Source organism: Miniopterus natalensis, chromosome 19 (assembly GCF_054644295.1).
Source record: "Miniopterus natalensis isolate mMinNat1 chromosome 19, mMinNat1.hap1, whole genome shotgun sequence".
NCBI classification, from domain to species: Eukaryota; Metazoa; Chordata; class Mammalia; order Chiroptera; family Miniopteridae; genus Miniopterus; species Miniopterus natalensis.
The window spans coordinates 12,850,996-12,865,013 of record NC_142099.1 but is presented as its reverse complement, the minus strand read 5'-3'; the positions used below and the strand labels follow the sequence as shown (position 1 = coordinate 12,865,013).

Below are 14,018 nucleotides of genomic sequence, written 5' to 3'. Positions count from 1 at the left end.
CTTGTTAGAAATGTAAATTCTTTTTATTTTTAATTTTAGTGTTGTTTTTCGTTTTTTTTAAGAGAGGGAAGAAAGGAGAAAGGAAAAAAAACATCGATGTGGTGAGAAAGAAACATGCCTGTGCCCCAACTGGGTATAGAACCAACAACCCGACCAGGAATTGAACCTGTGACCTTCTGGTACACAGGAGGACACTCCAACCAACTGAGCCACACTGGCCAGGGCAGAAATGTAAATTCTTAGGCCCTGTCCCAGTTCTGCTATGTCAGAACAAGCTTTCTGAGTGATTCTCATAAATACTCAAGTTTGGGAAGTACTGCACTAGTCTGTTTTAAACCAGAACAGCTCGAGAAATGCTATTCGTATCCAAAATCAGAACAGGGCTATATGTGTTCCTGAGTTTCTGGATCTTCATTGCCATATTGATAGGCCAGGAATATCTGTATGTCTTTTAAATATTTTGATGAATGATATATCTATGCTATGTTATTAAAGAAAAGTTCAAGATGCTTGGTATACCATATTTCATATAATTGAAGATGCCATATATTATAAAGTTATTTTTATGTACCACTATTATTTTATTACCACTAAGAAAGAAAAATACTGGCAAGTATGCTTTTCTTCATTTAGAATTTATACTTTATACCTACTGAAGAACTCTTTGACTTAACTAGATGGTTATTTTTATTATACATTACTGTCATGCCTAATAAAAAGGAAAGTATAAACATCAATGATGAGTCATTGATCAACTGCCTCCTGCAACCCCCCTACTGGGGATCGAGCCTGATACCCTGGCACGTGCCTTGATCAGGAATCAAACCATGACCTCCTGGTTCATAGGTCAATGCTCAACCACTGAGCCACGCGGGCTGGGCCATAAGGGAAAAAAATTGAAAAAAATAAAGAGACATTTTTTGGTAAGATTGATATGGTTTGCTACCATTTTGCTTAACTAAATGCATTTTTAAAAATCTGTTAGCATAATTTCATAAAAGGAAAAACATTTTAGCACTTCAAAAGTAAGATAGAATATAAGAATAAAGTATAGTCCTTTAAAGTGAACAAATTTAATTACTTGCTACTTTAAAATTATTTTCCTCATTTTTCCATGGATGAATGAAAACATCGTTGTAGATCAGTGTTTGGTCTAGTGTCTCTTACTATAAACAGAAGTTCTTATATTTTGTCATCATGCTGTTTTCTTCCACAGGTTGAAAGTATCTGTTATAGCCTTTCTTTTTTATATTATTTAGAATAAGTGCCTAAGTGTTTAAGACATTGAATAGATTCATGACCTGTTGAATTAAATTCTCAGTTTTTGCATTCATTATAGTGACTGACCATGAACTGCGCTGTGATGTTAAGGTTGATGTGATAGACAGCATTGAAATTATATCTCGAACTCGAGAACTCTATGTAGATGATTCACCACTGGAACTGATGGTGAGGGCATTGGATGCTGAAGGTAAAGAAGTTCAGAAGATTCAACAAAATTACTTAAAGTAATACTCCTTTATGTTTAGTATTTGGAAACAGAAACTTGAGAGATAAAAGTAGATTGGAATAATATTTATTTTCTCATATGAAGCTCATGTACATGAGGAATTAATAATTCTGAGTATGGTTCAATGTACTAGCTAATACTTTAGTAAAAATTTCCTGCTATATTGAGTTGTTGGTTATCTTAGAAGTTTCCTTGAATATCCAAATTCTGCCCTTAGCTTCTGCTGATGGATGATCCCTAGGATTAGCAATTAAGAACATTTTTTTTGGAATTTATTACTAACTCTGTTTTGATCAGTCCACTTTCTAAAGGCTAGGAAAATTCAATGTAAACCTGTGAACAAGTTTTATAATTTTAAATTTGTCTTTCTTGAGCCTGATTTTATATTGTTTTTAATATACTATACTAATGTTATAATATATTTAAAACATTTAAAGTTATTGCTTCTTTCTAAACTATTCAGTAAAGAATAATTTTTAAATCTGAAGAATGAATGTATTAAAATATTCTAGAGTCTCATTTTTATAAAATTTTTGTTGAAAGGACCAGGATTTAGGGATGCCTGTCAACCCTGAGGTAGACTATAAGGTGACCTTTATGTAAAGAGAAACAGAAAAAGTGGCAAAATTTTTGTCAACCAGAAGTTAACCATCTTGAGTCCTTTTTACTTCCAGAAAGCTTGTGCAACAATAGCACTTACATTGTTTATGTAGGGATCTTCCTAGTATATGTATTTTAATTCATTAACGATAAGTATTTCTATTTGTTAATAAAAGAGACTGAAAAATAATTTTCTAGTTAGGTTTCCCTTTTTAGTTAAAGATACCTGAATGTTTTTGAGTATGTGATTCTATCTTGTCTGCTTTTGACTTGCTCTACAGGAAATACTTTTAGTAGTTTGGCAGGGATGATGTTTGAATGGAGCATTGCCCAGGATAACGAATCATCAAGAAAAGAACTGTCTAGCAAAATTAGGTAACCTTGAAACCTAACATAAGCCATCTGACTCTGAAGGACACATCTGCCTTTGTGACACACTGAACAGCAACCATTTGTGAGGGCTTTAATCCTGCTGTTTGGACTTTTTTGGAACAGATAAATTTACCAGGGGGGAATGTCTTTGATATAGTAGGATATAGGATATAGTATGGTATGGATATAGGTATCATTATGATAGTTTAATTTGAAGTACTTCAAAGGCGTTCATGCACTTATTTGAGTCAGGTATATATATTCTGGCCATTTTGTTGTTCAAACTATCTGCACATGCTGAAATACAGTAAGTGGAAAATGGTTTGAAATTTTGTCTTCAGTACCAAGAAATAGCTCTCAGACCATTCAAGTTTTAGTCCGACAACAGCTTTATCCAGAGGCACATTAAATACTTTTCTTCTATCTAGTCCTTGTGGAAAACAAAGTTTGAAACTTTTGCCCTGGCTGGTGTGGTTATAGTGTCAGCCCGTGCACAGATCCCAGTTAAGGGCACCTGGGTTGCAGGTTCCATCCCGTACCCTGGTCAGGCCCTGTGGGAGGTGTCCCTCACATCTGACATTTCTCTCTATCCCTTCCCTCTCTCTTTCCCTCTCTCCCCGTCCCTCCCTCCCTTCCTTCCACTCTCTCTAAAAAAAATCAATGGAAAAAATATCCTCTGGTGCAGATTGACAAAATAAAACAACTGTATGGACATTGAAGAGACTACATATTTTTTCTTAAATATGTCTTTATTGATTTCAGAGAGGAAGGAAGAGAGAGAGAAACATCAATGATGAGAGAGTCTTTGATCTGCTGCCTCCTGCATGCCCCCCACTGGGGATTGAGCCTGCAACCCAGGCATGTGCCCTGACCTGTGGAATTGAACGGTGATCGCCTGTATCATTTGTCAATGCTCAACCGCTGAACTACACTGGCCCAGCTGAAGAGACTATGTTTAGAGTTGCTTAGTGCCTTTTAGAAGAAGACTGATTGTTTGATTCTGTTGTAAACAAACCCTATTTTAAATCTCTTTAGGATTCTAAAATACTCTGAAGCAGAATATTCTCCCCCAGTGTATATAACTGAGATGGAAAAAGAAGAGAAACAAGGAGATATAGTTTTGGTGTCTGGGATTAGAACTGGTGCTGCTGTTGTAAAAGTTCGAATTTATGAACCATTTTATAAGGTAAAAAGTTTGTAAACTTTCATTTACTAGGCTTGCCTACATAAAATATAGTTTATTATGTTTATCCATAGTAGAAGCTTTCTAACCTGATATAATTTGGGCCAATAGTCATTTAATTGAAAAAGTCATTTAAAGTGAGTAAACATAAAAAACATTTGTCTTCCTTAAACATTTTATTACCTAATTACGAACACAGCTGTTGTTTTCTGTTAAAACATATAACTGCATTTTATTTACTAATCCTTTGGTGTAGATCCAAGATTTTTCTTTGACCATGAGTTCACTGGTTAGAAATATACATACTCTTGTCCGGCCGGCCAGGTGTAGCTCAGCCTAGGACCCAGGAGATCGTGATTTGATTCTGGGTCAGGGTACATGCCTGGGTTGCGGGCTTGATCCCCAGTTGGGGGCGTGCAGGAGGCAGCCGATCATCATCATTGATGTTTCTCTCTCTCTCCCTCTCTCAGTCTCCCTTCCTCTCTGAAATCAATAAAAAGTAAAAAAAAAAAGAAATATACATACTCTTTCTTGCATAAATTACAGTTCCTAGTTTCTTTTTCTTTTCATTTCATTTTATAAATTAGACATGTATGAAGCAATTTGAGTATATGATTCCATGTTTTTCAAGGATTTTTACATTTCTCACCTACCTAATTTGATAGCGGCACATTTTACCAGCTTGCTTTTAACTTTTCAAAATGTTTTAATTCTTTGCCCTGGCTGTGTAGTTCATTTGGTTAGAGCACCATCCCAATATGCCAAGGTTGTGGATTTCATCCCTGGTCAGGGCACATACAAGAATCAACCAATGAAAGCATAAATGAGTGGAACAAAAAAATCAATGTTTCTCTCTCTCTCAAATCAATAAAAAAAAAGTTTAAATTTTTTGTAGAAGCAACTGCTCTATTTTTGCATTCATGGTTTATTATTTTAAGCGTAATTATAATTAAAAGTGCAACTGGCATGCCTGGACGGGCGTGGCTCAGAGGTTGAGCATCGACCTAGGATCCAGGAGATCACCACCCTTTGATTCCCAATTGGGACACATGGCCGGGTTGCGGACTCAATCCCCAGTTGAGGGCGTTCAGGAGGCAGCTGATCAGTGACAAGTCTCTCATCACTGATGTTTCTATCTCTCTCCCCCTGCCCTTCCTCTCTCTGAAATCAATAAAGATATATATTTTTTTAAAAAGTGCAGCTGGCACATGGCATGGTTTAGTGGTTAGAGCATCGGCCTGCACACAGAAGGGTTGTGAGTTCAATTCTGGTGAAGGGCACGCAACTACCTGGGTTGCAGGTTGGATCCCAGGCTCCAGTCAGGGTGTGTGGGAGAGACAACCAATTGATGTGTCTATTTCACATTGATGTTTCTCTCTCTCCTCCTCCCTCCCTCCCACTTTCTCTAAAAATCAATGAAAAGCCCAGCTGGGCGTGGCTCAGCGGTTGAGCATCAACCTAGGATCCAGGAGATCAGAGTTCGATTCCCGGTCAGGGCACATGCCCGGGTTGTGGGCTGCAGTGATCAATGACTCTTTCATCATTGATGTTTCTGTCTCTCTCTCTTCCTCTCTCTGAAATCAATAAAGATATATTTACAAAATAAATAAATAAATATCAATGAAAAAAGTATTCTCAGGTGAGAATTAAAATAAAAGTGTAACTGGCATAAATGAGTTTGGGAAAAAATAAATGTCTTTTGGTTAGCATTTAATGCAAGTGGCAAGAAAACAAATATGTAGACATCCTAGAGAGCAGCCTACTAACCTTGTGTTGGGTAAGCCTTCACAAGAATCAATATGTTCAACTTAATCTGGAAAGTAAGTTGGAGGTTGGTTAAAAGGATTTCTGTGGCATAACAGTCAAGGTATTCATTTTCTCATTTCAGCATACTTCTCTTTTTTTTTTTTAAATCCTCACCCGAAGATATTTTTTCTCCTGCTTTTCATAAAGAGTGGAAGGGAGGAGAGAGAGAAAGATGTGACAGAGACACATCGATTGGTTGCCTCCCGCACGTGCCCCGACCAGGGCCTGGGATAATCCTGCAACCAAAATACGTGCCCTTAACCAGAATCAAACCTGGGACCCTTTAGTCCGCAGGCTGACACTAACCACTGAGCCAAACCAGTTAGGGCATCATACTTGTCTTTTTATTTATCTACTCTTCTCCTTTAGAAGGCTCACCATTTTTTATTCTTTGTTTGAGTGACTTGGAAAGTTAATATAGTATTAAGATCACTTTTTAAGGCTAACTGAAATTATGATTTGTGATTAGGAAAGCATTTTTAAAATCTCCATAAAATATTTTAAAAGAAACTTATAAGAAGTAAACTTTTTGGATTAAAAAGCTGTGGGACATTTACACCGTGGAATACTATGCAGCTGTAAAGAAGAATAAGCTCGTACCCTTTGGGACAGTATGGATGGTCCTGGAGAATATTATGCTAAGTGAAATAAGCCAGGCAGCAAAAGAAAAATATCACATGATCTAGCTTATACGTGGAATCTAAAGAACTTAATAAATTGACGAGCAGAATAGATTCAATGACATGGAAGCATAGTTGAGACTGACCAAATGTCAGAGGGATGGAGGGGGGCGGGGGGATGGAAGGGGAGAGAGTAACCAAAGAATTTATGTGCATATATACACAACCCAAGGACACGGACAATGGTGGGGAGAGTGACTGGGGAGGGGGAAGGAAAGGGGGGGAATGGGTCATTGGGGAGAAAAAGGGACATTTGTAATACTTTAAAAAAAATAAAAATTATAAAAAGTTAAAAAAAAAAAAAAAGAAGTAAACTTTTAACAAGAAAGATGGCCTTGAGGATTTTGCCTCAAATTTGGAAATTTTGATTTTTTCTTCTTCTTTTAGAAAGTGACAGCAGCATTGATACGTCTGCTTGTTTTGGAGAATGTATTTCTTGTACCATCCCATGATATTTATCTCTTAGTAGGAACATTTATTAAATACCGAGTTGCAAAAATGGTTCAGGGAAGAGTGACAGGTAAGGTGATTAATTTTTTCCTAAGACTAACATTTCCCAAATCCTTTCTGGTGACAAGAGAAGCAACTCCCCATTATGTATGCAAATGTTTTTAGATTTTGTGATAAAGTATTCTCTAATTGCTACAGTAGAGCTAATAATAGAGGTAGTTCCTAATCTTAAACAGACTATGCTATAGTTTGGCTACTTAGTTTCAGTGATGATAGGCATATGAATTCTCTATTAAAATAACAACCCAAAACTAATTGGCTTCTGTAGGGCAAGTGAAGAAACTTTACCAGAAGGGACTTGAATGATCTTTGTAAAAGTTTATTGAGAAACTCAGTTCATTAACTGAAAACTTAATACCCAGTTTACCCCAAAAGTCCCATTGAGTTTATAAAGTGTGCATTGACTCCATTAACACTAATTTTTCCTAACTTACTTAGTGGGGATTCCTTCTGCTACTTTCAGCTTACTGGTTTGTAAGAATACAAGCAATATCAACAATAAACTCATATAGTACCCTCCCGAAACGGCTACATGTAGAAATTCATTATAGTGGGAAGGAAATTAAAAAGAAGCAGATCGTACATACTCTTATCTAGGCTGCTTCCTGATTTCTCTTTTTTTAAATTATTATTATTATGTCACTTTTTATTATGATTCTGATAAAAAGTATTTTTTAAGTAAACAATTATTTAGAATAGTCCAATTTTTAGAAACATGACGATACAGGTGATACACAAGGCAAAATATCACAAAGGAAGTAAACAAAAGACTTTAGAAACACTGATTTCTCCTTTATAATCCAACAATATACCATTGTCTGTTGGAATGGCTGCTGTCATTATATGTATGTATTTTTCATGTCTTACAGAGATGGGATTTCCCCTGGAACATTATACACTGGAATTGCAAGACTATAGAGTTGCAAATAATGAGTCTTCTGGGAAAGTGGCTTCACTGGATGAGAAAACTGCTGTGGTGACTGCCATCCAACTGGGCCAAACTAGTCTTATCTTTGTCCATAAAAGTATCCTTTTGTTCAAGTTTTAGATGCCAATCTACCTTTCCCTGAGCATGCTAGACATGTTCCTCAGTAAAATAATTTGTTGAGTGATTATAATACTACATTTATTTTCTATAGGTTTTATTTTTAACAACTATAGTGTTGTTATAATTTCTAACAACAGGTAGGTAGAGAAAAAGTAGTTGGAACTTAGGATCTGTTGACTATAGTGCTTATTTGCAACTTCAATCAAACTATGAGACTGGGGAAAACAGTTTGGAGGAACTTATATGAACTGTATTAATTTTGGCTTTACTATTTTCACATGAATAATTGAGAAAAGATGGTTAATTAATATTAATTGAGTTGAAAGTAATGTTTTTTCAATCCTCATCCAAGGATATGTTTTTATTGACCTGAGAGAGAGAAACACTGGCTGCCTTCTGTATGTGCCCCAACTGGGGATTGAACCCGCAACCTAGGTATGTGCCCTGTGTGGGACAATGCCCCAACCAACTGAGCCACCGTCCACGGCAAGTTGAGAGTGACTTAAAAATTCACTAAGTCTGCTCTATAAGGGTATAACAAAGAGATACGTAGAGCTCTATTATAGTTGATGGAAGCAAAACAGAATGAAGATTTAAATTGTCAGAAAATTGAAACATTTGGACTTCATATCTCAATGTTTGATTTTTTTAAAAATATGTTTTTATTGATTTTGAGAGGAAGGGAGAGCGATAGAGACATCTCTTTCTCTTTCTCTCTCTCCACTCCTCCTCCCTCTCTTCCACTCTCTCTAAAAATCAGTGGGAGCCCGGCCAGGCGTGGCTCAGCGGTTGAGCATCAACCTAGGATCCAGGAGATAGCAGTTCGATTCCCGGTCAGGGCACATGCCCAGGTTGTGGGCTCGATCCCCAGTAGGGGGTGTGCAGGAGGCAGCCAATCAATGACTCTCATCATTGATGTTTCTCTCTCTCTTTCCCTCTCTCTTCTTCTCTCTGAAATCAATAAAAATATATTTAAAAAATTAAAAAATTTAAAGCAAATAAAAATCAATGGGAAAAAATATCCTTGGGTAAGGATTAACAACAACAACAAAAAGTAGTTGGAGAACCAGGAGAGAGGAGCTTCATGGTAACCAAGTGAGAAATTTACAGAGAATGTTCCTCAGGTGAAATAGGTAGAGATAAAAACTGAAATAACAAAGAGCTTGGCTTTGAAAAGAATAGAAGTTTGAAAAAACATGAGAACATTTTTAAGGTAGGAGAAACTTGAACATGTCTGTAAGTTAAACAGAGAGATGGCAGAGATATGGGAGAAAAGAGCAGGATTTCTGAGGGGCAAGGGAAAATGAGATTCATAACAGGTGGAAGGATTAGATGGAAGGAAGAGGTCTTATTTTGATGAGAGAAATGACTTGGTGGTTCAGCTTTTGGATACAGTGTATTTTTGAGAGGGAATTATGTTCCTATAGATCTGTATAGATGGATAGCAGAATAAATTTGTATTTCTGCTAGAATTTAACTGAAGAGGATAATGGGCAGTATGATGTATAAGTGACCTAGAAGTAACTTCGGTGGCAAAGAGAAAACATTCTGCTATTAAAGATTTGCTACAGATAATAGAAAATCAATTAGTGATTTTTATTTTTTTTTAATTTTGAGAGGACATTTATTACAGCTGGAACAATGAAATAAGGAAGGGCTTAGGGTAGAAGAAGCAACAGAAGAGAGTCTAGGTAGGGCTGCTTTCACTCTCTAGAAAGTCAGAGAAAAGGGGGCCTTGGAGACAGGTTCAGGAGGCTAGCCTGGGACAAGCTGCTGCTGCTCCTGCCCATTGCTTCCCTGGTTGCAAGTCTCTGGGGACCATTAGAGTTTAGGAAATATATGTCGGAGAGGGAAGAGAGGCATAGGCGTACTTCCAAAAGGGAGAGCACCTCAATTAGTGATTTTTAAAAGTCTGCAGCCCGGCCAGGCGTGGCTCAGCGGTTAAGCGTCAACCTAGGATCTAGGAAATCGGGGTTCGATTCCTGGTCAGGGCACATGCCCGGGTTGTGGGCTCAATCAATGACTCTCTCATCATTGATGTTTCTATCTCTCTCCCTCTCCTCTCTCTGAAATCAATAAAGATATATTTAATAAATAAATAAATAAAAGTCTGCAGAGCCCAAGGCCTCTCCCTATTCTTCCATCACCACTGTTCTTCCTTCACCCAGAGATGTGCCACTTTGTCCTGCTTTCTATAATGGGCTCCTATGTAAATTTATTTGGAGAAAGGGTCCTGCAGCTAAATGAATATTAAAAGCATGGAGCATGATCTTTCTCTCATTCCATCTTCCTCAAATTTGAAATTCAAGAATACCTGATTCCTGTCATTACTGAGTCCCTCAGACTTTTCTCAGAAGTGTACACATTTACGTTTTTGCTTTTCAGAGGATAGTAAAAGATAGAATTTTTGTTTGTGGGTTAATTTCCCCCCCACAAAATGTGTACTATTTGGTAGTACACATTTCCCTTTTCACCCAACCCTGGCTCATATGATTTCCTTAAGCAAAAATTAAGATATCCATATGCGCTCTGTGTCTGGACTTCCAAATTGCACCATATATGTTGTGGAGCCTGGATATTTAGGTATTTTTATATAATGATTTTCAGAAAGCTAAACAGCTAAAATGAATGTATTAAAAATTACAGTGCTGCTTTAACCTTCATTTTGAGACCTAATTAACCACAAATTCAACCTTACTTGGACATGTTTTCACACATCGTTCTGGTTATATGCTATCTATAAGAGTGAAGCATGTTGAAACGGATTATGGAAAAAGATAAAGATCCATGTAATACAATGTTGGGTTAGGAAAAGAGACTTTATACAAGAAAAAAAAGAATCTGAATGTCTTTACACCATTTGAAACAATGAGTCTGACTGAAAAAAATGAAAACCTTGCTTGATATTATGAATGAGCACAATTGTGGTTTGTTTTCATGTACAGATGTAACTAAGAGTGTTTCTTTATACCTGAGCTCAGTTAAGCCAGGATCTTTGGAACCCCAAATTATTATACAGGATCTACTTTGGAAACTCTCCTAATATTTTTGTTTCTTGGTTTGCATATGTAGGTTTCACAGTCCAACCTGGAAACCGATGGAGTCTAGAGGTGGGACAGGTGTATGTCATTACAGTAGAAGTGTTTGATAAAAGCAGCACAAAGGTCTATATTTCAGATGTGAGTCTCTTGTATTTTTCTAGACCCTTGTATGGATAACTCTGAGTGATCCTTTTTTTTGGGGGGGGGCTAGGAGGTTGTTGTTGTTTTGCTTTTGCATCCAGATTTTACCTTTAGAAATGTAAGTTACTACTTTATTTTTATTATTATTAAATATTATTAAATAGTCCTGTCCTTGAGGAATGCTAAGCCAGACATAAAAGATATAATTTGGTCAGAATTATAGAAAATAATTGAAGTTATAAAGTGATAATACTTTGGAGGGGATCCTCATTCTACAGCTTCACTTGAGAGATGGTTACTACAATTTTGTAGTAGTGAGAATAGTGTGAACATCAGATGTGACAGGTTCTACTCACTCTCCAACATCCCCCCCGCCCCCAGAACTGTCAGTTTATGGAATGGGACAAATCACACTAACATTTATCTAAGCTTGGACTCTTTCTGATTACTTGCCATTAACAGATCAAAAACTAGTACCACTTTAAAATTACATCTTTCCAACTTAGAATTTTCATTAGGGAGAGCAAAAATTTTGTTTTTATTTCTTTATCCCCAGAATGTATAGCCATGCTTTTTTCTTTTCTTTAATGCTTTGGGATTAAGATGGCTTTAGAGAAAAACATTTCTTCAGGTTTGTGTTGCTGTTGGACTGCTTTTCAGAATATCAGGATTATGTACCAGTTCCCAAAGGAGTACTTTGAAGAGCAGCTAACTACTGTGAATGGATCCTACCATGTAGTAAAAGCCCTGAAAGATGGTGTCGTGGTGATAAATGCATCCTTGACTCCCATCATGTGCCAGGTAGGAACTAAAAGGACGGTCTTTGAATTCTGAGAACACTGATGAGGCTTGGTAACTTGTTGATTTGCAAGCAGATATATGGCATATCCCACCTTTATCTTTCACGAAAATAAAAAACTGATAAACAGCCCTGGGTGGCTCAGTTGGTTGGAGTGTGGTCCCATACACCAAAAGGTTGTGGGTTTGATTTTTTGGTCAGGGCACATACCTAGGTTGCTGGTTGATCCTTGGTAAGGGACATATGGGAGGCAACCAATTAATGTTTCTCTCCCAGATCAATGTTTCTCTCTCTCTCCCTTCTCTCTCTAAATCAATAAACAGTCTGGCCAGTGTGGCTCAGTGGTTGAGCATCAACCCATGATCCAGATGATTGAGGTTTGATTCCCCGTCAGGGCACATGCCCAGGTTTCAGGCTCAATCCCCAGCAGGCGGCGTGCAGGAAGCAGCTGATCAATAACTCTCTCATCTCTCTCCCTCTCCCTTCCTCTCTCAAAATCAATGAAAACATATTTTTAAAAATAAATAAAATCAATAAACATATCCTTGGGGGTGAGGATAACAAAAAAAACCTGATAAATAGTACACTTGATAGTTTATACCTCTGTAAAGTTTCTGTTCCAATCTTTGTTATTGCACATATCAGCATTTATGGTCATTGTGTACTTATATCATTTGAGGTTTCTTTAAATAATTATTTCATATGCACAAGTGTCACCAGGTCCACCTAGAGTACTTTCTATTCTAAAACCCCAGAGGATTAATCTGCCAATTTAATTAGCCATGCTGCCCACATTGAACTTTGTGTTAGTTCCAACTTTTTTACTATTATAAATGGCATAACAATATTTTTGTACTATTTTTTTCCTTTTGGCTCATTTTCATATGGTATAGTATCAGAAATGAAGTTACTGGGTAAAGGGATAAGGAATGAATCCATTTTAATGCCTCTAAAATATATAAGTACTTGATTTTTAAAAGCCTATTAAATGTTTCCCTCTCTCAAACCTACTTTTTTCTCCAGTCATCCTTTCACCCAGTTGTTTAAGACAAAAATCCTGAGTCACTCTTGACTCTGTTTTCTCCCTCATCTTCTACATTCAGTTGCTGCCATCGAACATATTAGTGAAAATTATTGATAGAAAGGGTTTGATTGATGTTTCTAAGTGTGCTGGAAAAGAAAATGGTTACATCAGGGCTTTAAATTTCTAACTCAAGGTCCACATAAGGAACCTAAAACTTTTGTGACTACCCTAGGCCCTTCTCTCTCTTTCTCTCTAAAATCAATAAAAACAAAAAAAATTATTTAAAAAAATAGATTAGATAGTATTTTTTGCCTTCAGAGAAAATACCAACATAGTTGAGTATGAGGACTCCATTTTACCTGTATAGATTCCCGGCCTCCCCAAACCCTGCTCTTGTTTTTAAGCATGTGGGGAATGTCTTACCCCAACATCTCTGAGTGTTCTCATTCTTTTCTTATGAATAGCTTGTAATATCCCTTTGCTGTTATGGTTTATGTACTTAACTGATGGATGTCCAAGGGTCTTTCTTACTGAAACTATGATTTCCTTCCCTATGTTGATAAAACTTTTATTTCAGGAAATTTTAACTGCTTTCCTGATTATGATACTTATTTTAGATCAAGCAAAATTCCTTTCATTATTAATGAACAATAGTAGTTGTGCCTCTTTAATGAATAGGGACATTTATTTCTTTATTTCTATTATTGAAACTGGTTGAGTAATTTATTAGCACACCATTTTGCTGATGCTTCGAATATAAATGTGTATTATAGGAAGAGTCCTCATAAAATCTATTTTGCTCCCTTTTTTCTGCTCTTCTAGGATAAAAAGATTCAGCCTATAAAATTTCCAGTTATACATCAGCGAGAAGTAAAGATTTATTTACCCATCAAGCTTATGCCCAACTTTCTGGCATTTCCTCATCATCCTATGGGAATGTTATATCGTTATAAAGTACAGGTATGTTGTCTTTTAATAGGAGGTTTCACAAAGAGATAAGTCAGTTTCTCTGATAGCTTAATTTATTGAAATTTGGCTAATGTTAAATTTCATTCCCCCCTAGTCCTAATAGTATAGCTTAGTTTTTGGTGACAACCAAATCACACTCTTGAATACTGTCATCCTAACAAAACTTGGTATACTTTCTGTCTCTCTTCCATTTATTCGTTCCTTGTGAGTTTATAAAGTTTTGTCAGGCTTCCTTGTGCCCTTTTCTGACATTTTGTGACACTGCCATTAATAACCTCTTTTTAGCATTTATCTTCCCCTTTTTACTATAACATCACAATTCCTTCATATGTCCA

The 14,018-nt window shown here is 36.6% G+C and overlaps 1 protein-coding gene across 1 annotated transcript in view; it reads left to right on the top strand.

Moving 5' to 3' along the window:
• NUP210L (nucleoporin 210 like) overlaps positions 1-14,018 on the top strand; it is a 51,627-nt gene that overhangs the window by 2,244 nt on the left and 35,365 nt on the right. The window contains exons 3-11 of the mRNA XM_016221463.2: positions 1,340-1,471; positions 2,392-2,485; positions 3,518-3,668; positions 6,539-6,671; positions 7,531-7,686; positions 10,224-10,292; positions 10,782-10,888; positions 11,552-11,692; positions 13,537-13,674. Of these exons, the coding sequence (XP_016076949.2) occupies positions 1,340-1,471; positions 2,392-2,485; positions 3,518-3,668; positions 6,539-6,671; positions 7,531-7,686; positions 10,224-10,292; positions 10,782-10,888; positions 11,552-11,692; positions 13,537-13,674 (1,121 nt within the window). The remainder of the gene's footprint in view (positions 1-1,339; positions 1,472-2,391; positions 2,486-3,517; positions 3,669-6,538; positions 6,672-7,530; positions 7,687-10,223; positions 10,293-10,781; positions 10,889-11,551; positions 11,693-13,536; positions 13,675-14,018) is intronic.